This window comes from Procambarus clarkii, chromosome 16 (assembly GCF_040958095.1).
Source record: "Procambarus clarkii isolate CNS0578487 chromosome 16, FALCON_Pclarkii_2.0, whole genome shotgun sequence".
Classification (NCBI taxonomy): domain Eukaryota; kingdom Metazoa; phylum Arthropoda; class Malacostraca; order Decapoda; family Cambaridae; genus Procambarus; species Procambarus clarkii.
Genome location: NC_091165.1, coordinates 16,793,341 through 16,815,244, shown reverse-complemented (window position 1 = coordinate 16,815,244; position 21,904 = coordinate 16,793,341). Strand labels below are relative to the sequence as shown.

The window sequence follows — 21,904 nt, the reverse complement described above, 5'->3', positions numbered from 1 at the left end:
CTTTTTAGTTGTTGCCTCAGCAAGACTACATTACTCAAGACTTGGTCTGCATACTAAATAGATTTGAAGTTAAAATAGATCTGTTAATTCCGTTCATCTGGGCTCTAAGAGACTCGATAGAGCTACGGCCTCTCACACGCGTGGGGTCCAGGGTTCGAGTCTCCTAGAGCCCAGGTAAATGGAATGTTTATTTCCACGAAAGTGTGAATGACAACTTACATGGATGTATTAAGTTTTGTGTTCTATGTAAAAACTGGCTGGAGATGGAACGTAATAATTTAAAGAAACTTGACTCTGTAGCTAAGCTCTGGTGTGACACAGGTGGCGCCCATCAACTTGTGTAATGTCAGGCAACTTCTCTCCCCCCCTCCCCCTCTTCACCCCCCTCCCCCTCTTCACCCCCCTCCCCCTCTTCACCCCCCTCCCCCTCTTCACCCCCCTCCCCCTCTTCACCCCCCTCCCCCTCTTCACCCCCCTCCCCCTCTTCACCCCCCTCCCCCTCTTCACCCCCCTCCCCCTCTTCACCCCCCTCCCCCTCTTCACCCCCCTCCCCCTCTTCACCCCCCTCCCCCTCTTCACCCCCCTCCCCCTCTTCACCCCTTCCTCCCTTCACACCCCCTTCTCCCCCCCCCCGTTCACACCCCCTTCTCCCCCCGCCCCCCCTTCACACCCTTCATCCCCCCTTCCCCCACCTTACATCCACAGTGTCTTCCCGGCCTGGTGCCTTCTGTTGATAATTACTTTTCCCCCCAAACAAGCCAGACACCACGACAGGAAAGCATGGAGTGGTGCGGCTACCTTCGTGGAAACTATAGAATGCAAAAGTCACTGAACTGTGTTAAAAAGGATGAATGGTAAACTGATGAGTATTAGAATGAATTTAAGGAAAAGAAAATGAGGAGGATGAGAAGATGGGGGCAGACATTGAGTCATGAGGAGGTGTGTAGAGAGCATGAACACCGCTTAGTGTTGGGCAAGGACCTAGGTGCGCGCAGTTGCTGGTTGTGCTTGTTAGTCAGTAGGTGGTGGTGGGAGCAGGAGTGGTGGACGAGGCGCACTGTGCCCCGTCACACAAGATGGTGGGTGTGGCGGAGGGCCGCGCGTGCTGGCGAGTCTCGTGGAAAATGTTGCGTGTAACACATGGTGAATGGAAGGGTTTCATTTTTGTGTGTGTAAAATGGCTTTTTACTTCTGTCCCAGAGGGAGCCGGTCGGCCGAGCGGACAGCACGCTGGACTTGTGATCCTGTGGTCCTGGGTTCGATCCCAGGCGCCGGCGAGAAACATTGGGCAGAGTTTCTTTCACCCTATGCCCCTGTTACCTAGCAGTAAAATAGGTACCTGGGTGTTAGTCAGCTGTCACGGGCTGCTTCCTGGGGGTAGAGGCCTGGTCGAGGACTGGGCTGCGGGGACACTAAAAAGCCCCGAAATCATCTCAAGATAACCTCAAGATAACCAGTACTGGTGTTTCCTCCTGGTTGATGCGTCCCTATCACTCGAGCGGGTAACGTGGTGGTGGTAAACCTAAAGGCGATCATGCCTAACAAACAGTCGATCCCAAATAGAAAGGATCTGGTAGGCAGGACATTTATTGTCCCAACGAGTCTACTACTCGCATGATTGTTCTCAGGTTCTCTTCAGGGAACCTAATAATTAGGTTCTTAGACCTAATACTATTACTTATGGAATAGAACTAAACGTCAGTGCCATTAACTTTCATAAATGTTGCCGAGATATAATTGTGTGTGTGTTCGTGTTCAGTATGTTGAGAGAAGGTAATGGAATTGTTCTGATGTGAATGAAACTCCAAGAGGATTGAATGCAAGACAGCCATGGTGATTGTAGTAGCGGATTGAATGTCAGAACTTCTTTGTTGTCAGATCTCTCTGACTGTGCGGACATGCAAATTGCATAGATGATTCCACGAGAGAACATTCCTGGCCATAAACTAGTATACCATTCCGGTGGTCAGGAAGCTATTGGCTCCATAATTTAAGCTGTTAATATGATCCAAGAAGTAAAGATCAAACAAATGTATATAAAGTTAGGTTATTAAGACATGTAAAGGGGAAATTAAACCATTTATTGGTTGATGGATGAATGTTCAATGTAATTTAATCTTTATCATGGAACATTATTGTTTGAACAATGTTATAAAATGTGAACAAAGTGCCTAATTAACAACCAGAGCTCTCCATTTGAAATCTTTGAAAAATATTAACTTGTTAAATTTTTAGATTCATAATTAAATTGATTTGTTCCAGGAGTTTTGTAGTTTTGTGCACAAATTGTTTAACATACAAATTGTTACGTTCTCTCGACCACGGTGATTTTGAAATTCACTCTCTGAATTGTCGACCAAGTCGTCATAGTAGGAAATCTTTGTTAGGTGGTGGACATGAAAACCACATTCATAAATTGTGAAGTTTCTCATACAAGTGTAACTTGTTCCTAATTTCAGCATGATGCAAAATTTATTTTAATATGTATTTTTTTATTTTCTAGTTTAATAGTATGAGTAGTGCACGATTGTTGTTGATGCCTTGTTTACCCTCTCCCTCTAGGGGTTCTCCACGAAACTGTTCTTCAAGTACAAGTACAAGAATAAAAAGGTAAAAGTTAATTTAAGTTTGTGTATTATCATTTATTGGCGAGTGGGGGGGGGGGGGGAGACGACCCGTGGCTCCAGAACCTCTGGAGCTTAGAGCTATATCATCCCAGGGGGAGCAACAGAACCTCTGGAGCTTAGAGCTATATCATCCCAGGGGGAGCAACAGAACCTCTTGCAATTATTATTTGATGTGGTAGCTTTAGAGTTTAGTTTTTAATATTGCAATTTTGTTAACTCATTTGCAAGAATATGTATGCACAAGTTCCATTCTAGCAGAGTTATCGAATCTGGTAAGATTGTCACGTGATTTTCCTTAACCTGTGATATTTGCTTTGTTGCATGCAGTCATGTGTTTGTGGAGGTAAGATGCATGCAATCCTTACAGCTGTCGCATTTTTTTTATCAATACATGTTTCGGCTCTTGATTTTCATTTTTCTTTTCCAGTTCATTATTGTTGACATTTCACATCATTGCTCGTTGTTCATATGAAAATACGTTTTACAAAATTCATGTCCTGTATATGGTCAGGTATACCTTTACAGCGGGTCACTTACTTATTGTACTGATTGAAAAGTTCATAAATTGTAGGAACTTTTGAAAAGTTAGCCCCACTAGATCCGCCACTTGCCAAATATAACAAATGTGCTAGATTTATTGTGAATATTTGTTGATATTGTAAACCCGATTATTGGAATATTTGCGTTACTCACCAGATGACAAAATTGTCACTGGTCGTATTAAAGAGGCCAGAGTATAAGGCAAGGCATACGGGCTCTTTATGCCTTGTACATAAGGCATAAATTTACGTGGGAAATCTGCTCGGTTCAGTGTTGCTGTTGTTTGAAGTATTCAACTTACCGCAAGCTTTGCTCTTTGCAGTGTGCTGATGCAGTTTAATGTTTAATATAGTTTTTACTTTAATACTTTGAACCACCGTGATATTGTTATAATCATTGTCTTGCAGGACTTCGCAAAGAACCTGTACGCCATGAAGGTGAGCGGCACGGCGGCAGACATCGATGATGTTACCAGCAGGTAAGTACTTGTGATCAGTGCTGCTGAGTCTGCCTCGTCTACAACACTATCACTACTAGTTCTGCTGGCAGATGTTCTTCATTTTCCGTACATTTAGAAGATTTTCACTACAGTTGCATTATACTGATTCTCAAGTAAGCTCTTAGGCATTGATGCATTAAACATAGACGTGAGTTAAGAGTTATTTCACATTAATATATAACAGTCATTCGACGTAGTGGTTTGTCTTCTGCCAGCGGAGCACTGTGAAGGGCATTGCGTATAATTTAATATTTTGAATTAAAATACAAGACCTAACAACTTGTTTGCAGAGGATGAATTATTGAGCAACTTTAAATAAATAAAAAATGCGTATAGCAATGTTGTTCATTTCAGGTCTCATTCTTAGCATTGTTTTAAAATGTAAAGATCCAGCCTGAATGAACAAGTGGTACAGTGAAGACACTGCATCACCATACTGACATCTGCTATTTTCCATAAGCTGAGAAAACGAAACTGAAAATACGCGAATCGACAGAAACTACTTTATAGAACGAAATTAACATTAAAGGAAAAAAGGAAACAGGCTGTTCCCGGTGGGGGAGAGCCCGAACTGATGTCAGCGTCCACCTCACAGTTGGGGCCCTGGCGCTGCTGGGGGCCAGGCGCTGCTGGGGGGCGGCCTGGCGCTGCTGGGGGGCGGCCCTGGCGCTGCTGGGGGGGGGCGGCCCTGGCGCTGCTGGGGGGGAGGGCCCTGGTGCTGCTGCTGGGGGGGAGGGCCCTGGCGCTGCTGCTGGGGGGGGGGCCCTGGCGCTGCTGCTGCTGGGGGGGGCCCTGGCGCTGCTATCGGGGGGGGGCCCATGGCGCTGCTGTGGGGGGGGGGCCTGGCGCTGCTGTGGGGGGGGGGCCTGGCGCTGCTGTGGGGGGGGGGGGCACTGGTGCTGCTTCTGGGGGCCCTGGCGATGCTAAGTAGTGCTGGTTTTTCCCGGGCTTTGTGTTGTGCCTCCCCCCCCTCTCCTCCTCAGTCAAGTTTTAAGCTTGTTATTAATAAACCTCCACATTACATGTTGCCTGTCCTATATTTTGGTCCCGCCTTGGGCCAGGGTTTACTACTATGGTGGCTGGCTTGTTGTATTTTCTCCACCAAAGATTATCGTCGCTGAAGGGTTAGTTGCTCCTCAGAGTCGGCCCCTTTTGATGAGGAAATTGATGACGTTGAGAGTTCTAGTGTGTTGCGCCTGGCCATCAGCCATGTTTATTTTAAGTGTTTATTGGTGGGGTACAAATTTTCGTTACCCACCTGGGTAGCGAAAAGCGGTTGTTCCATGTCTGTGGCTTCGTACCCCTCTCCTCGTAGACCGTTGGTCGGTTAGATATGCGATTTGCCAACGATATTTCTGTTGTGCCAGAGACGTCTGCCGATTTACCCAACCTGCTTTCCTATTCAAAGTCTGTCTCTGTTGTTGTCATCTTAACGGGTTGAGATGTGTTTGAACCTCGATGGTTTTCCCTGTTGCCGCCTTCATTCCGCCTGCGAGATAAGTTCTTTCACACCCTTGTGTGCGTTTATTGGCGTTGGATCAATGTTGTCGAACCGCCCTTTTGGCTTGTGGGCTATCGTATTCCAGCCTAGTTGCATGAGCATGCCTTGCATTACACGCTAGCGCAACGCCTAGCAGCCACCGGCGTCGATGTTAAGAGCCTTACAATTTTCTGAGGATAATTAAGAGACTTGGATAAAAATGTAAAATAATCCAACCCGTTGTCTGTTTCGTGGCTAGAATTCACCACCTCCGGAGTTGGAGGTGGCGAATTCTCCACGAAATAACTCCATAATACAGAGTTATGCCCTTTAGTATTTCAGAGTTTGTCTCAAAAGAACTTACTTCATTTCCCCCTTTAGAGATGTGATTATGCGTCTCGACTGAATCAGTGGTTTGGGTCGTCTTTAGCTTCCTGCCTGTGGTATGAAGTTTTGGTTGCGTCCTGCCTAGCAGAAAAGTTATTTTTCCATCTAAGTGCTTGCCTGGCAGAAGTTGTCTCGCCTTTAAGAGCCTCTTTTTTTTCATGGAAAATGTCTACGTGACTGACAATTTACTATTTGCTCTTGCCCTGCCTCAAGGGGCAGGGCTTGGTAGCTCCATACTCCAGTGCGCCAGTTGCCTTCGGCGTTGTTGGCACCCGATTGACGGAGGTTCTCCATTCTGGCGCGGTGCAGGACGTCCTATCCGGGCAAGTTATCAGATTTGTAACTTTTGTGGGCTCTTCTGGTCTTCGAATTTTACTGCTTGTGAGGTCGTGGTTACCAATCTCAGTTGTTTGCATCGTTGATGCGGAATTCTCTCCTTTGCATTTCTCCCTCATCCTCCTGCTCATTACCACGCTCTTTCCGCTCCTCAGATGTGGGGTTTCGCGGTTTTATTGAGGGCGGATATGTTTGGCGACATCATCCCGCGTTTCGGCAGTCGTGTTCCAGCTTAGAGCCGGTCCGGTACTCCCGTTTTTTCGGGGGGTAACGGACCGGCTCGAATAATAAATAGTTGACCAAAACCAAGGTTACACATGTCACTTAAAGTGTAGCTGGAGAAGAGGCAATGTTAACAATAATCCAGCGATATATAGAATATAGTTTAATAGAACTCTAATCCTGTCCATGGAGGGCAGAAGAAAATGTATACATGCTGGTTAGCATTGTAAATATTTGGCCATGTTTATGGTAAAAATAATAATTAAAAACAAAAAAATGAAATTTGTGTCGATTCCCGTTGGTGTCTTTTCAATTCAGGGTTTTGATTTTTCCTTTGGAAGGGAATGTGTCCATCTTTCCCTCCAGGTGTTTTTGTGCGTTCTGGGCGCTGTCTTGTGGTGGCTGTGCAGAGTGTTATGTACACTCATCACCCCCTCATTCTCACATCCCAGGTCCTCTGTTCCCTCCTTCCCGTGTTGTTGAGGAGATTGGCACGGGCAGCTCTCGAGGGAGGAGGGCAGCTTCCATGAGACCTCGGGTGACCTGAGACGCCTCTTCTTTCAGGCTCTGGTCCTGGCTGTCGACGGATGGCTATCACAGGCCTGGTGTGATCGGCAAAGGCTTGCTGGAAACAAGAGTTACTAGTAACAAGAGCTCAGTTATTTGGGACCATTAGAAAACAGTTTCGTTATTTTTAACTTTAGTTTCATAACGTGTGTGTGAAAGGTAACAGAGGCAAGACATGTACAGTATTATGTATTTTCGTCAAAAATGGATTCAATATATATAGTAATCAAATTTGTCCTCACATACTCGAAAAACAACTGCCTGGTTTTGATATATATTTGCATAAATTTAGTAACATGTTAATTAAGTACCTTTGCATTAGGAACATTTTATAAATTGGCCCCCTATTTTTTTTAAATAAACAAATTGCTATCATTATTTTGTGCGGTGCATCTGCTGGATTTTATGCTATATTGTTTGCATTATAAATATTTCAAATAATTTGATTTGTGCAATATAAGTGTTTTCGTGTCTATTTAAAGTTAATAGTTTAAGCTTAGCAGGTTAAGTATATTTTTGTGTATAACAGATCTGCATTATAGAAGCCTTTGTTAAGCTCGGGGGTTTATTACCAGCTTTATTACGAATTATTTTAATTTTTGTTATTTCAGCTGTTAATAATTTCACAAGTGTTGAAGTGGTGTGCGCGCGCGCCTCTTGTACTCCACCACTCGTAATGACAGACAAAAATCAACCCAAAACATCCTAACTTGGAGTAATATTCATAATTATGATCAATTTGATATGGAATACAAACAGAACTGAGTTTAACATTATAACTTCTGATGCAGCTCCTATACACAGTTTCCATAACGTTTTGCTTGGCCGTAAAGATTCGTAGCTTTTCTTTATCTAATACTAACACATTTGAGTTTGCATAATTTAAATTGAATGAACATCTTGGTTACTTACTTTTAGATGTGATACATGGCATTTCAGACTAAAGAGTGGCTTGTATTCTGGGAATTTTGTTACAAAAAGGTCGAAAGTTTCAGGTCCCTGAAACTATTTAAAGTGGGTTCAGGATATCTAACTTACGCTCGACATATTTTTACATAATAGAAGATAGTTTAATTACCTAGGTTTACTTCGCCCGTGACTTGAATACTAAATGCATTTTATATGTATAATTTGAATATTAGCTTGAATGAGAACATCAATTAACTAATTATATATATATATATATATATATATATATATATATATATATATATATATATATATATATATATATATATATATATATATATATATATATAAAATATGGCATGTTATACTTTAGATTATTGTGAGGAAAGGGTTGGCATTATACTAACTCTTAGGCCTCAGTACTCTATGCTTACATTTCTTGCAGTAGAATTCATTGTGCTTTTTTGTTTTTTTGCTTATCTCCTGTTAGTGCATCATATTGGCAGGACTACTCTGCACGCAAAAGGTGAGTCGGAAGGCCACTCCTGTTTGTAGCTGCTTAAGAGGGGAGAGGGGGGACGCACGCGGTCAAGAAACGCATGGTTACACCCACATAACACGGGGGATACTCGACAGAACCCAAATGGTTCCAGAACTCGCTCTTCTGGAAATCTCTTCTGAACGGCACAGAAATCACGCTAAAGGGATTATAATGTATAGTTGGCCTTAAATAATTTAGGAACCTTCATTCAGGCCGGAAAAACCTCTTGTATGTGAAGGATAATGCAGTTAATGAAAACAACAAATTAGAGACAAAAACTAGCATGATTAATAAGAGCCAGGGGGGTCCCCAGTGTGCTGGGGGGCCCCCTGGGCAAACCAGTGTGCTGGGGGGGTCCCCAGTGTGCTGGGGGGGTCCCCTGGGCAAACCAGTGTGCTGGGGGGGTCCCCTGGGCAAACCAGTGTGCTGGGGGGGTCCCCAGTGTGCTGGGGGGGTCCCCTGGGCAAACCAGTGTGCTGGGGGGGTCCCCTGGGCAAACCAGTGTGCTGGGGGGGTCCCCTGGGCAAACCAGTGTGCTGGGGGGGTCCCCTGGGCAAACCATTTTGCTGGGGGGGTCCCCTGGGCAAACCATTTTGCTGGGGGGGTCCCCTGGGCAAACCAGTGTGCTGGGGGGGTCCCCTGGGCAAACTAGGGTGCTGGGGGGGTCCCCTGGGCAAACTAGGGTGCTGGGGGACATATGACAACCACTCACAGGAATAAAAAGTAATTGGTCGATAATAATAAACATATTTATGGTATTGGCTCTTCAACAAGACAGGTGTTAAAACATTAACAACATGGTGTAGAGCAGCAACTAATCAACATGATAAACATTTGAACAATAAACAAGGCTTGTAAAACACAGTAATACTCGGTAAGCAACACATTAGATGACACAGTATGAAAATACTACGAACTATTTAATATAACAAGCATTTGCTGCATTCTTACCAAAGAATTGCTGTATTATTGGCTTGAAGTCTAATGAAGACCATTGACTTCAGATAGTCTTCGTATTAGATCACATTAGACTTATTTATTATGCACCCTATACCCATCGTGTGGGCGGTAGTGGAAAGGGTTACATTATGTGCCTCTGTAACCCTTTCCACTACCGCCCAGAAGATGGGTATGGGGTGCATAATAAATAAGTCTGTGATCTAATACGAAGACCATAATACCAATGAAGACTATGTGGGCTAGTATGAAGTCAATGGTCTTCAGGATGTCATTTTCCATGAGTGAAACATATTTCAAACGATGCTGCCCTATTATGCAGGCAAGGAGTCACAGTAACGTGGCTGGAAAATGTTGACCAAACCACACACTAGAAAGTGAAGGGACGACGACGTTTCGGTCCGTCATGGACCATTATCAAGTCGATTGTGGCAGTCACAGTCGACTTGAGAATGGTCCAGGACGGACCGAAACATCGTCGTCGTTGTCCTTTCACTTTCTAGTGTGTGGTTTGGTCAACTGCTCCATTGTGCTACGAAGCAGATATTTTCGTACTCTTGAAAAATAACGTTCTCCTGCGTAGTTGGTCACCATCATGCACATGAACACTCGTGTTCAAATTGCACACGAGTGTAATTTCGACATTCGGGAATACAGATTTCAAATTGTCCGAAATTATTTTTATGTACAGTGCCGGGAGTCTCATAATTTTCATAAAGAGCCAAGTACTGCTTGAGATGCTCTCGTTCATATAAAAGGTTCTCGTTATATATATATATATATATATATATATATATATATATATATATATATATATATATATATATATATAATATTATACACAATTGTGGGTCGTGAGGCCGTTTCATAATTTTTGCATGTGCATGACACTTTTCCTTTTAATGTTGAACATTTTGGTCTTCAGCAGCTGCACGTGACCACGGCTTCCTGTCTAATATTTACTTTTCAGAGTTGCGTGCATGCTTGCAACAAGCCATATTGCATTTCTGACACTGTTCTGTAACCTGCGAGCACTTGTAAGGTGGTTGGTGATGTTGACACGTGTTCTAACCACCAGGTGACGGGTTGCCCGTCCAGCCCGTTCTCTTAATTTGCCACAGCGTGCAACATAAGGGGTTCTGCAACGGACGAACCTAAGCTACCCCACCTAACCTCACCACAACCTATGCAAGAACACGTGGATATTTGTGAGCCGCTATTTTGTCATAGTGCCCCTTATTTTGTACGTTGGGGGACCATATGGGGCAAAGTGAGGCGCATTAGGCAACAGGCCGGGTTGTGGATTGTGTGACTTTAAGTTGTGGTTGTGGAAGAGAATTGTTTTGAACTGTAAACTGCATTTGGTGGTTTGCACTGCATGCCGTTATCGCATGTTTCTGACATCAATTATGAACAGGTCATAAGCACTTAAGTTACCAATTGTCCAATTTGTACTAGTGAACCATGGCCCCGTGCAAGTCCGTACTGGCAATTCCATTGTTAGAGAACGTTTTACCGACACGTGTAAAACGTGTCGGTAAAACCGACACGTGTTCACATATTGTCTTCCCTAATGAGTGCGAGGCGTAGTGTTGTTCCCACACACCTCGCTTACTGTTCATTCTCACGTGCACATGTTCAGCACAATATAATTATTTACACTGTTTTGTATGTCGTCTGCTTCCGTTTAAGGCCATATGCTTCATCAGCAAATGTACAAGTTTTTTTCATTTGTTAAATTCATACAATGTGTAATACTTTTTATTAACTGTTGAAATGTTTATTCAGATGCTCAGATCTCCTCACACCTCACCCCTCACCTCCCCCCCTCACCTTCTCCCCATTCCTCCCCCCCTCCCCCACAGGCTTAACTCTTCAACCCCCCCCCCCTACTCCCACCAGCACTCCCACCTTCCGCAAATATGCTAGATGACATACCCGGAGGTACTCGGGTCTACCTCCACATCTCCCCTGCACATAATTTACCCTTCCTCGTACTGATGTACTTCAGCAGCAGTATAATGTGTATAACTGTGATAGTACTCGCCGCAGCTGGCTTATATAAAGATGTGACCAATACCCGTGTACACTGCTGAGCATTATCCGGGTCTCTTCAGCATGCATCGAAGTCTGTCGTTCATGAGGATGAACAGCCTGACGGAGGGAGCCGGAGCCACCACCACCACCACAACCACCACCACCCAGGAGAACGGTGTCGCTAACTCCAATGTTCGTGGCTCTATTACCTCTGAAATCATGTCTGAAGACAACTTTGGACCACTCAGCAACGTCAGGTACAACTTAAACCACCCCCACTACCCCCCCCCACTACCACCCACTACCCCCCAATACCCCCCCTACTACCCCCTCCACTACCCCCCGTCCCACTACCCCCCCCACTACCCCCCCCACTACCCCCCCCACTACCCCCCCCACTACCCCCCCCCTACTACCCCCCCCCCTACTACCCCCCCACTACCCCCCCCTACTACCCCCCCACTACCCCCCCCACTACCCCCCCCCACTACCCCTCCCCACTACCCCCCCCACTACCCCCCCACTACCCCCCCCCCACTACCCCCCCCACTACCCCCCCCACTACCCCCCCCACTACCCCCCCCACTACCCCCCCCACTACCCCTTCCACTACCCCCCCCACTACCCCCCCACTACCCCCCCCACTACCCCCCCCCACTACCACCCACTACCCCCCCCACTACCACCCACTACCCCCCCACTACCACCCACTACCCCCCCCCCACTACCACCCACTACCCCCCCCCCACTACCACCCACTACCCCCCCCACTACCACCCACTACCCCCCACTACCACCCCCTCACTACCACCCACTACCCCCCCCCCCACTACCACCCACTACCCCCCCCCACTACCACCCACTACCACCCACTACCCCCCCACTACCCCCCCTACCACCCACTACCACCCACAACCCCCCCCACTACCACCCACTATCCCCCCCCACTACCACCCACTACCCCCCCCTCACTACCACCCACTACCCCCCCCCCTCACTACCACCCACTACCCCCCCCCTCACTACCACCCACTACCCCCCCCCTCACTACCCCCCAATCCCCCCCCCCAAATCCCCCCCCCCCAATCCCCCCCCCCCCAAAAAAAAAAAATCCCCACCCCCAAATCCCTCCCCCACTACCGTCCATTGTGTTTAGTCACTGCCTCTTGTCTAAGGATGTTGACATTTTTTTCATTGTTTACAGCTTCAATATTCATGGTTTTCTAAGCTCTTACAAAAAGCTGTGTTTTGCTTTAATGTCTTGATAATAATAGACAACAGTATTAATTCTTAATATACTTCTGAAGTATTCCGAGTTTTAATTAGAACTTTTAAAATAGATTTGCAGTGTTTGCTCTTGGATCCAGCGCCTACCCAAATTTTTGTGCATTTGGCAAATATGTAGACAACCTGCTGTCAGAGCTCGGAGGAGAGAGGTTGATAGGACTCACCTGTGGAGACGAACTGGCCGGCCAGGAGCAAGCCTTCAACAAGTGGGCCGCTGATGTATTTAATGTAAGTATCCAATCATAAAATATTGAAAATATAAAACATGAAAGTTGTAGCAGTTATCTTAACCAAGTTAGGAGAACTAGGAGAGGAATTACCACCTCTCCTGCTCCTCACCTCATTCTTGTCATACTTACGCCCGTGCCTCTCTCGCTCCCAAAAAGGTGCAAGATATTTTGTTTTGAAGGCATACCAGAGTACCACAGTTACAGCCCCATTCCTGTGTTAGGTAAGTTCACTACGGGCTCACCATAGCCCGTGCTAATTGGAACTTTTTGTTCCGAGTAGCTGAATCGAAACTACTCGTCCCATCACATTCGACTCGATAATGGTCCAGGATGGACCGAAACGTCGTCGCCTCCTTATCTTTTGGTGTGTGATTTGGTCATCAAACGCATGGAACCTCCTACCGCTGGTTGGAGGCTCTGGACAAATAAAGGGACCTTTGACAACTCGCCGGCTTCCTGTCCTCGTCGAGGCCACTAGTGTGGCCTCGACGGCCATACCAGTGGCCGATCAGGTAAAACCCAAATAGGGAGAAAGCACGTGCCAACTATCAAATATTTACATGCTCCTCGGGACCAAGCTGACCGGTTGTCTCCCGCCAGCTCCTCTCCCATTTTCTGTGATCCCAGCTTCCCTGCTATGTGGTTTGGTTGATTTGAGCGGCACTGAAGTTACTACAGGGGACTAAAAAAATAGTCTCTCTAAAGAAGATTACGTTTATTTCCGGTCGCACCGTTAACACTAACGAAATATCAAGCGTAATGTAATAAAACTGCCGTGTTTGGCGTCACTTCGGTTGATGCCTGAGCTAAGCGCACCCATGTCTTGCCAAGTCTCTGGCGAATACGCTAGGTTTTTTTTTAGACCTACCTCTACATACCAGAGCAGACCACTCTTTTGACGCTCGGTGAGACGAAGGGAGCTAAGAGGTTCAGAGATAGACTCTAATTCAAGAAATTAAAACACCACTAGCAAGATGATTACTAAAAAACATTTTTGTAAAGTAACGGCTTAAGCGCTAATGAAAAGTTACGTTTTCTACAAGTATCATTTGGGAAAATAAATTTGAAAGCACGGGGGTGGTAAGGTAAACAAAGATAAACCTCGAATAAATCTATTCACAAGGGAAAAAAATTGTATCTTGACTAATTATAAAAGCCATGACAATATGGAGAACATGGATGGTGCAAGAAAATTGGAACCAACAATGGAAGAAATAAATGGAAGAACTACCAGACTATAATTATAATTATAGGATGTGCAGATACTGTGAATTGATAAAGGTAATTGTAACGTTTGTTTACATATACGAGTTTGGAGTGACAAGACAGTTTAGTGGTTTATGATGTATATTTAATTAATGATATAGGTTTGGTTCGAAGAGTTTGATGCGGGACGACAGCTGGAAGCTTGGATACGGCCAGAATGTGGCTGACTACTTCGTAGCGAGGCTGAAGCGTCTTGAGTAGGAACTAGATTCGACGAACGTTACATTTTCTGGTGAATGTAGATGGTGAAGAAGATGAGGTACATCTCTAGAGCGTCTGTAACTGAACTACTATTTGTTAGACTGCCTGATGTCGATCTGCTGTCGACGGCGAAGTTTAAGTACGAATAGTTCAGATAGCCTCATTGCCTCAGTTAGGAATAATTTGTTAGGGGGTGTGCATTTATTAATTTCTAACTAGGAGTGTTTAATAAATTAGAAAGTCAAGGAGTAACACCCTCGTGGGTAGCTGTCTCGATGTCACCACCTCCCACCACGTGAGTCGTCAAGACTGAGGCAGAGCGGAATCGAGGAAGAGAGCTCGGAAAGGGAGCCAGCCAGTAGCAGGACTCAAGTCTCCCTTCAAGGTTCTGTGGTTCCGTTGTCTGGAGTAACGGAAGCGGAACGATGGCTGTAACAGGGCCAACGGCACGGTCTCCCTATATGGTACAGTTGACTCGCCATAGAAGGGTGCAAAATTTACCCTTTCGGTCCAAGGTCAACTGTATGAGGGTATACACAAATGGTGTTTACGGCCTCGTAGTTTTGTGATATCAAGAAACGCCTGGGATTACGTGAACCATGGAGACTGAAGTCGGACCTAACCTGGTGTGCAAGTACGCCAGCCACCGCAACGTCCTTCTCACCGTTGCACTTCTAAGCCCCGCCTTACTGTGGTTCAGCAGTTATCAGCTTTCCCCAATGACGACTGTTTTGCGAATTAAGAGTTGAGTAATGAGCAGTTGTCAGGCGGCAGCCAATCACAAGCTGTTACTTGCCACTCAGCACTCAATTTCCTGGTTCTGTCCGGTTGGGTAGTCAGATTGGAGTACAAGAGGACCAGGGGCCAGATTCACGAAGCAGTTGCGCAAGCACTTATGAACCTGTACGTTTTTTCTCAGTCTTTGGCAGCTTTGTTTACAATTATTAAACAGTTAATGAGCTCCGAAGCATCGGGAGGCTGTTTATAACAATAACAGTTGATTGGGAAATTTTCATTCTTGTAAACTGTTTGACTCCTATGGTTACATGTATTAAAGATTGAGGAAAGGTGTACACGTTCGTAAGTACTTGCGTAACTACTTCGTGAATCTGGCCCCAGGATTATCTGCAATCAACAATTGATGGTCGTCTGAAATACAATCAACTACACGTCAATCATCTAATATCATCGTAGAAAGTTTTTTTTAACATTTGTTATAGAAGAATATTAAATACATTGGCTCTATTTTTGTTAAATAAATAAATTGTAATAAAGTTCTGTGCATTAGAGATCTCTTGAGGACCTAGGAACAACATTTTGGAAACTTAGTAAATGTTGAAAACAACAAATTCTGGAAGAACAAGACCGACAAAGAGCCGGATAGATAGGCTGAAGACCCCGGACCGTTACACAACAGTTGCGTAAATACTTAATGGATCCTGGGCATTTAATTAGAATTCTCCTGCAGCAGACAAGAAGTGACAGTCTGAAAATTAGACACCTAACCCACAACTCTTTAAAATAAAAGCATTTACAACCTTGCGGTTCGTCGTGGACTATTATAGTGTCCTTAAAGAGTTGTAGTGTTCATCAACATTATCATCGAAGGTCAGGTCACTTGTTGTTTGTGACGCCACCTTTCAAGAACACTTCCCTCAGTGTTTAGGGTTGCCCACTCCTTAATCTAACTAATTCTGCAATGTTAAACCCCTCCCCCCCCCCCCTCTGTCATTTGTTAACGTGCTTCCCCATTTCAATATTTAATTAGTGTTCACTTAATGTTAATTGTGAACAATATTAATAGTGAACACTATTAGTATTAATAGTGAACACTATTAGTATTAATAGTGAACACTATTAGTATTAATAGTGAACAAATATTGGTTTAGTGTTCACCTTGTTCTCGCATGTTGCCGCCGTAATGTATTGTTTGTGAAAAGAGTCTTCCACCAATTTAAGTCTTCTGCCTCGGACTGTTTCATTTGTCCAGTTTGACTCAAATTTGTTACTTATAATAATAATAATAATAATAATAATAATAATATTAATAGTAATATATTCCAGACAACGTATTCCGCCATTCAGTTCTGTTCAATTTGGGGTTGCCTATACACACAAATCACAATAGCGTGATGCATCAAATACAGAAATCCACAAGGGCCATGATGAGGGTTCAAACCTATGTCCGGGATGATCCCAGATGCGCCTTGGGGTTGCCTATATTTCCCCCAATTATTACTTTCATTGTCTTGTTGTGTCAAACTGTTATTGTTGTCCCCTAACTTCCCTTGCCACTTCGGGGGGGGGGGGGGGGGCGGGGGTATAGGGTGTTTATGTAGCTTCAGGGCACCATTTCCCCCAGCCACAGGGCATGGCGAGAAGGCACCCCTAAGCATACCTAATACCCTATGAAAACACAAACTAAAATACACACAAATGGCAGATCTCATCACAACCCACAAGAGTTAAGATGATACTAATAACACACAATACTAATAACCTGAAAAATAAACAAACATTAAATGGAAAATTCTTTTGTATTTGGTTTTTTCTTATATGGGATACAGCCCACACAGGTAGGGGTGAACAGTATATCATTAAAAAAGAACTAACGCTGAAGGCCAAAACAGCAAGCTGCCTAAGCGGCAGGATTGATGACTTGACGTCGGCATACATGGAAAACTAGACATAGTGGAAGCTCCTAATAAGGCCCCGGAGCGGGAGGGATATCATGTATGCGCATGGGGGTCCCTCCGGCCCCCGCCTTACCCACTCGTGGGCTCCGGCCAGGTCATCCACCCTCTTGTGAGACACCATTAGGAGAAGTGGTACTCCAGATGACGACTCTGCTTAGTTGGCTACCAGCTATCCTGGCTGCGGTTCACCAAAGCGAGACTATATTGACCCTTATGCACCCTGTGCACGGTGATCCTGGGACTAAGGTGGTCTGCCCCTAGATGTGGTCTTGGACCATATTCTGTAAATGGAATATGTCCAGGTCAGGGCCTTCACAGATCAAATCTCAAGGTCGCTCTTGGTGAGACCCATGTCCAGTAAACCATGCGCACCCTCCTTGCACCATCCTCCCCTCCAATTAAGGGTTATTGAAGAGGCGGATGCTGTGTGCTTCCTGTTATATTCCCTGACCTTTTGAAGGATCTCTGGGGTGCCGTACTTGTCGCACTTGCTCTGTGGACGGAAGAGTGGGAAGTTATCAGCCGAGATCTGGGTGTCTAATATAAAGGCTTCATTACCTTTGCAAGCTATGATGTCGGGCTTACAGAAGGTCCCTCCATCCGGTATACGAACTTCGCGTTCCACCTAAAAACCTCTGCCGCAGGTGGCCAGCTACGAACCGGATGACGTTTCACCCGAGCCCCGTGTGTCTTGTGGCATGCCTGGGATATTTGGCCCAGGATTCCTGGCTTCCGACAAGCATCGCAGAGACCAGAAGCCTCGGGTCTACCCCTAGCTGCTCTAGACGGCGTGGCTACAGCGTTTGCCCTAATCTGAATGGCGTGAGCAAAATCTCCTCCGCTTAGCAAACAGGTACCGGATGCGACCCACTTGTGGCAAGATGGAACCTCGCAAGAGGACGCGAGGCGGGCACCGTCGACCATGCTGTACAGTTTTGCTTTCCACTTCCTAGAGCGCTCAGTCGTTCTGTTAGAAGGGGGTTCCGGCGGCCGTGGTCGGGTCTACCCATCGACGCATTCGCGCTTGGAATGCGGGTAGGAGAGCCGCTGCCACTACCACCGGATCCTCCGACTCTACTAACGCCCTGAGCCGCTTGTTCTTTTGTAGGCGGATTGATGTGGCAAAGTCGGGTATTCCTAGTCCACCGTCCTTCACGTCGGCATGAATAAAGGCATTAGGAGTATCACGAGGCAGCCGCAGCCAGCCACGGGTGGCATGTCGCAGCCGCCGGTCAAGCCTCGCTAACTCAGTCTTACACACGCGTCCGAGAACAAGGCGGTGGTTCATCTTTGGAATCAGGTGGTGCTTTAGTAGGTATAGCCTCTGTTGGGGTTTGAGTGGCGCCTTAGTGATGTTGGTCAGGCCGTCCTCAAACAGGGAACCATAGGATAAGCGTCTGCCCCCGGCCCCGATGAGTATCCCTAAGTACTTATACTCGTCCGCCACACTCATAGTACCGATTGCATCGTCCCCGACGTAGTATGCCTTCCTGGTGGGGACATGCCACGTCTTGCAATGAGCATCGATCGCTATGCTTAGCGTACGGCATTTCGCAGCATTTACTTTAAGATCAGAGCCACACAGTGTGTGGCAAATACTTGTTATGAGTGTCTGTAATCCGGCAGCCGTTTCTGCTGCCACAACCAGATCGTCAGCGAATGCCAGTGCTGATATCTTTTCGCCTCCCAGACCAACCCCTAGCCCCAAGTCCTTAGCCTTAGTAATTGCCTCATCAATTATTAGGTTGAAGAGAAATGGAGACAGGGGGTCACCCTGTTTCACCCCTCTAGTGATCAGGTTGTCCTTTGACTTCTCCCCTTGACTGGTTATTACGGTTGAGGATCGATCATAGCCCGACATTATATATGTCCTTAAAGGCTTTGGAATGCCTCTACGTTTCATGGCCCGATGGATGGCCGGATGGGAGACGTTATCGAAAGGCTTCTCCATATCCAGAAACGCCAGGTGTGTGTTGTGCTTGAGCGCACAAGCCTTAGCAAGGAGGGCATCCAGGATCACCAGGTTTCCAGGGCATCCGTCCACGGGGACGAAATCCTTCTGCCGCCTGTCGATCCTGACTGCCTCGGGGAGTCTGCTGCTCAGAATCTTATGGAACAGCCTTACTAACGTAGATGACATGGTTATGGGGCGATAGTGGGAAGGAGAGTCTGGGTTAAGTTTCTTAGGTAACAGCACTCTTAATCTTACGAAAGGGTTGTGGCAGGGATTCGTTTACCAACCACAGATTAAACAGTTTTGCAAACACCCTGATTGGTATAGCTTTAAGTAGACGTATAGTGATACCGTCTGGGCCGGGAGCAGCATTGCTACTTGCCTTGAGAGTAACAAGGATTTCCTCTGGTGTTATTGGGTTCCCTAGTTGCTGATTAACTGGATCACGGTTACGAATTGTTCGGCGGTCCGGTGATGTGGGTCTAGAGAATAATGCCTCCCAGAATGGGAAAGAGACGAGCTGGCTCCACCTCAGTGGGGATTCCTTTCCAGTCTCTGGAAATGACGCGCGCAGCGGCTTTTGAACGATCCTTCTCGTACAGGCTCTGACACAGGACATACTGTGCCCTTCGCTCCCTCTTTCGTCTGGTTGGAGGTTGGGTTGGATCGGCACGATTTGTTGGTGGCGGTCTCTGTCGGCGCACAGGGCGCGGGCGCAGCGTGTGGTCACCAGATCTTTTGGCAGAAGTAACCATTCGAACATGGCGCTCAAGAATCCTATCCGCGTTATGGCCGTTACCACTGACCAGGTCAGTGGTTGCCTCATCAAGGAGTTCTCCCCCCCCCCCCCATCCGGTTTCCTGGTCCCTGTGTGCAATAGCTGCAAGGAATTCCACCATGGTTTCCTTCCAAGTAGCTTCCTGGGGGTCCCGTCAGGGGGTGGGGGGCATGTCAGGATCAGCGCCATCGGGGGCGCCCACCACCGCCCTAATATTGCCTCTCCATCCATGGTTCCTTAATGGACTAGGCTGTTCGTCCTCCCTGTCTGAATTAGACAGTGAAGACTCCGAGCCCTCGCCCTCCGCTAGATTCCTGTATTCCACCACCAATTCTTTGTACTCGTTCCTTTTCCTTTGACTCTTAATGGACTCTAACGTTCGTGAAGGAAAGCGCTGTTGCAGCCGCTGGTTCATACCTTCCCGGCCTGCCTGGGGTCTGCCTTCCAGCCTTACCTCCTCCATTGCCAGGAGGCGTTTCTCCTTATCGGTCCACCTTGCTTTGGGACTACCCGCTCTACTCGCGGCCTCTTCAAGTTCCTGGTGGTATTGAACCTTGTGCATGCGACTTAGATGGAGGCGCATAGCTCTCTAGTCTCGAAAGGATCTGCCACAGTTTGGACAGTCTGGCGACCGGTCATTTATAGCCGGATCGTCATGTATGGTCACCCAAACCAAGTGTCACTGACAAATGGCCCCTACTGCAGGTAGACGGAAGGTCCCCTTAGAGCAGCAGTAGGGGGGGACGTCCTAGCTGTTAGCGTTACCAGGAGTGCCACGAGGAGGCCAGCTAGGGACTTCACACAGCTACCGCGAGCGATAACTGTGCACTACGTACTCTCAAGTATATACAGTCGGAAGCGAGGAGCGTCAGAATGCAGATACCGTGGGAGAGTCATAGTTACAGTGTGACACTACAGAACACGCAGCTTTCCTTACATTAGACAGGTGTCGTCCCCCTTGTCGTTTAGTATTTCTAGTGGCACTAAATAATATGCTTCATTTAATTTGTAATTCAGTTAAATGTTACCTGGAATAAATACTTAGGTTTAAATTATTGTAGTTGCACCCAGAAGCCCTGGGTACAAACGCTCTGAATTCGTTAATCATATTCTTAATGGTTCGTTAGTATATATATGTAATACATTCTTAGGACGTCGTCGTCATGTTTGTCCTAAAACATTTCGCCCCCCCCCCCCACTCATCGTGCAGGAATGGTGAACATATTAACCCTCTCCAACACCCCTTCCTCCAGGGGCACACTGTGACCTTTCTTTTAACAGTTGAAACTAAACAATATATTTCTTTGAGACCTCCATCTTTTCAATGTCATGTACTCTTAAACTCCATGAATGTCATATTCATCTCATAATTGTGTAAACATATCATCTCCATTAACTGTCTCGAGTCAAATGTGAGCAGCGCAGTCACCGCTTCCACGGCAGAACGCGCCTTGTTCATCACCCCTAACCTGTTTATTTGTCCCATAAGCTGACAATTTGCTATACATACAAATCGTCCACGACATGTGGCAGAATGACGGAAGAGGATAACAATCTCTTATTGAAATTACCCCCACCCCCTTCCCCTAGTAAACAGACAAAATAATCATAAACTCTAAGTTCATTTATAATTTCAAATAATCATTTGTTCATAAACTCTGGTTTCATCAGGTCGGTTGTGAGACGTTCTGCCTGGATGACGACGTGGCCATGAGAGAGGCAACGGCCGCGCTCAAGAGTGAAGTCTCGGCTACTGCTGATAAAATAAAACTCTCTCCATGTGAAAAAACGGATGATATTGCTATTGGTAAGACCTCGTATTTACCTTTTTAAAAAAGATTCATTTCAGCACCGTGATTCTGAATTAAATGTTATTCTGGAATGTATTTAATATAGTGCGTGATGCCAGAGCCGCCGCCACCTTGTTGCTCCTTAACGCAAGATTCTACCTCTACTTCCTTCCTAACTAGAAGGAAGTAGTCTGCGCGGGTTGGCGTCCGGTACCTCCGTCGTCAGGTACTTTATTACTTATTACTTGGGTAACTACACCTGAGTAACTACATCCTGTCTCGGCTGGAGTAATTAAGCAGATTGTTTCCGGCAACGGAGAAACTGCTGTCTTTAAGTATTCAGTAGATTCTTCCCTTAAGGAGCAAGAGTGTTATTTCTCATTAATTTATTATTAATTATAATTATGAAATGTTGCCATTTCACTGTCAGACGCAGCTGAATATAATTAATATTGTTTGATCAACAATGGATCTATATGACTTTGTTTACATTGAAGGTCTTTCACGATCTCATGGCAAGAGAGTTCGATCCTGTCAGGTGTTGGTCTCAAGAAACCTCCATGGACAGAATGCCAGGTAACCTACTTCAACTTTTTTTAA

General features: G+C 46.0%; 1 protein-coding gene across 6 annotated transcripts in view; it reads left to right on the top strand.

Annotated features, from left to right (window-relative positions):
- Nos (Nitric oxide synthase) overlaps positions 1-21,904 on the top strand; it is a 761,521-nt gene that overhangs the window by 709,267 nt on the left and 30,350 nt on the right. For all 6 annotated transcript variants that reach the window (XM_069325290.1, XM_069325289.1, XM_069325287.1 and 3 more), the window contains 6 exons: positions 2,563-2,610; positions 3,575-3,645; positions 11,183-11,359; positions 12,443-12,617; positions 21,186-21,321; positions 21,802-21,880. In XM_069325290.1, coding sequence (XP_069181391.1) covers positions 2,563-2,610; positions 3,575-3,645; positions 11,183-11,359; positions 12,443-12,617; positions 21,186-21,321; positions 21,802-21,880 — 686 coding nt within the window. The remainder of the gene's footprint in view (positions 1-2,562; positions 2,611-3,574; positions 3,646-11,182; positions 11,360-12,442; positions 12,618-21,185; positions 21,322-21,801; positions 21,881-21,904) is intronic.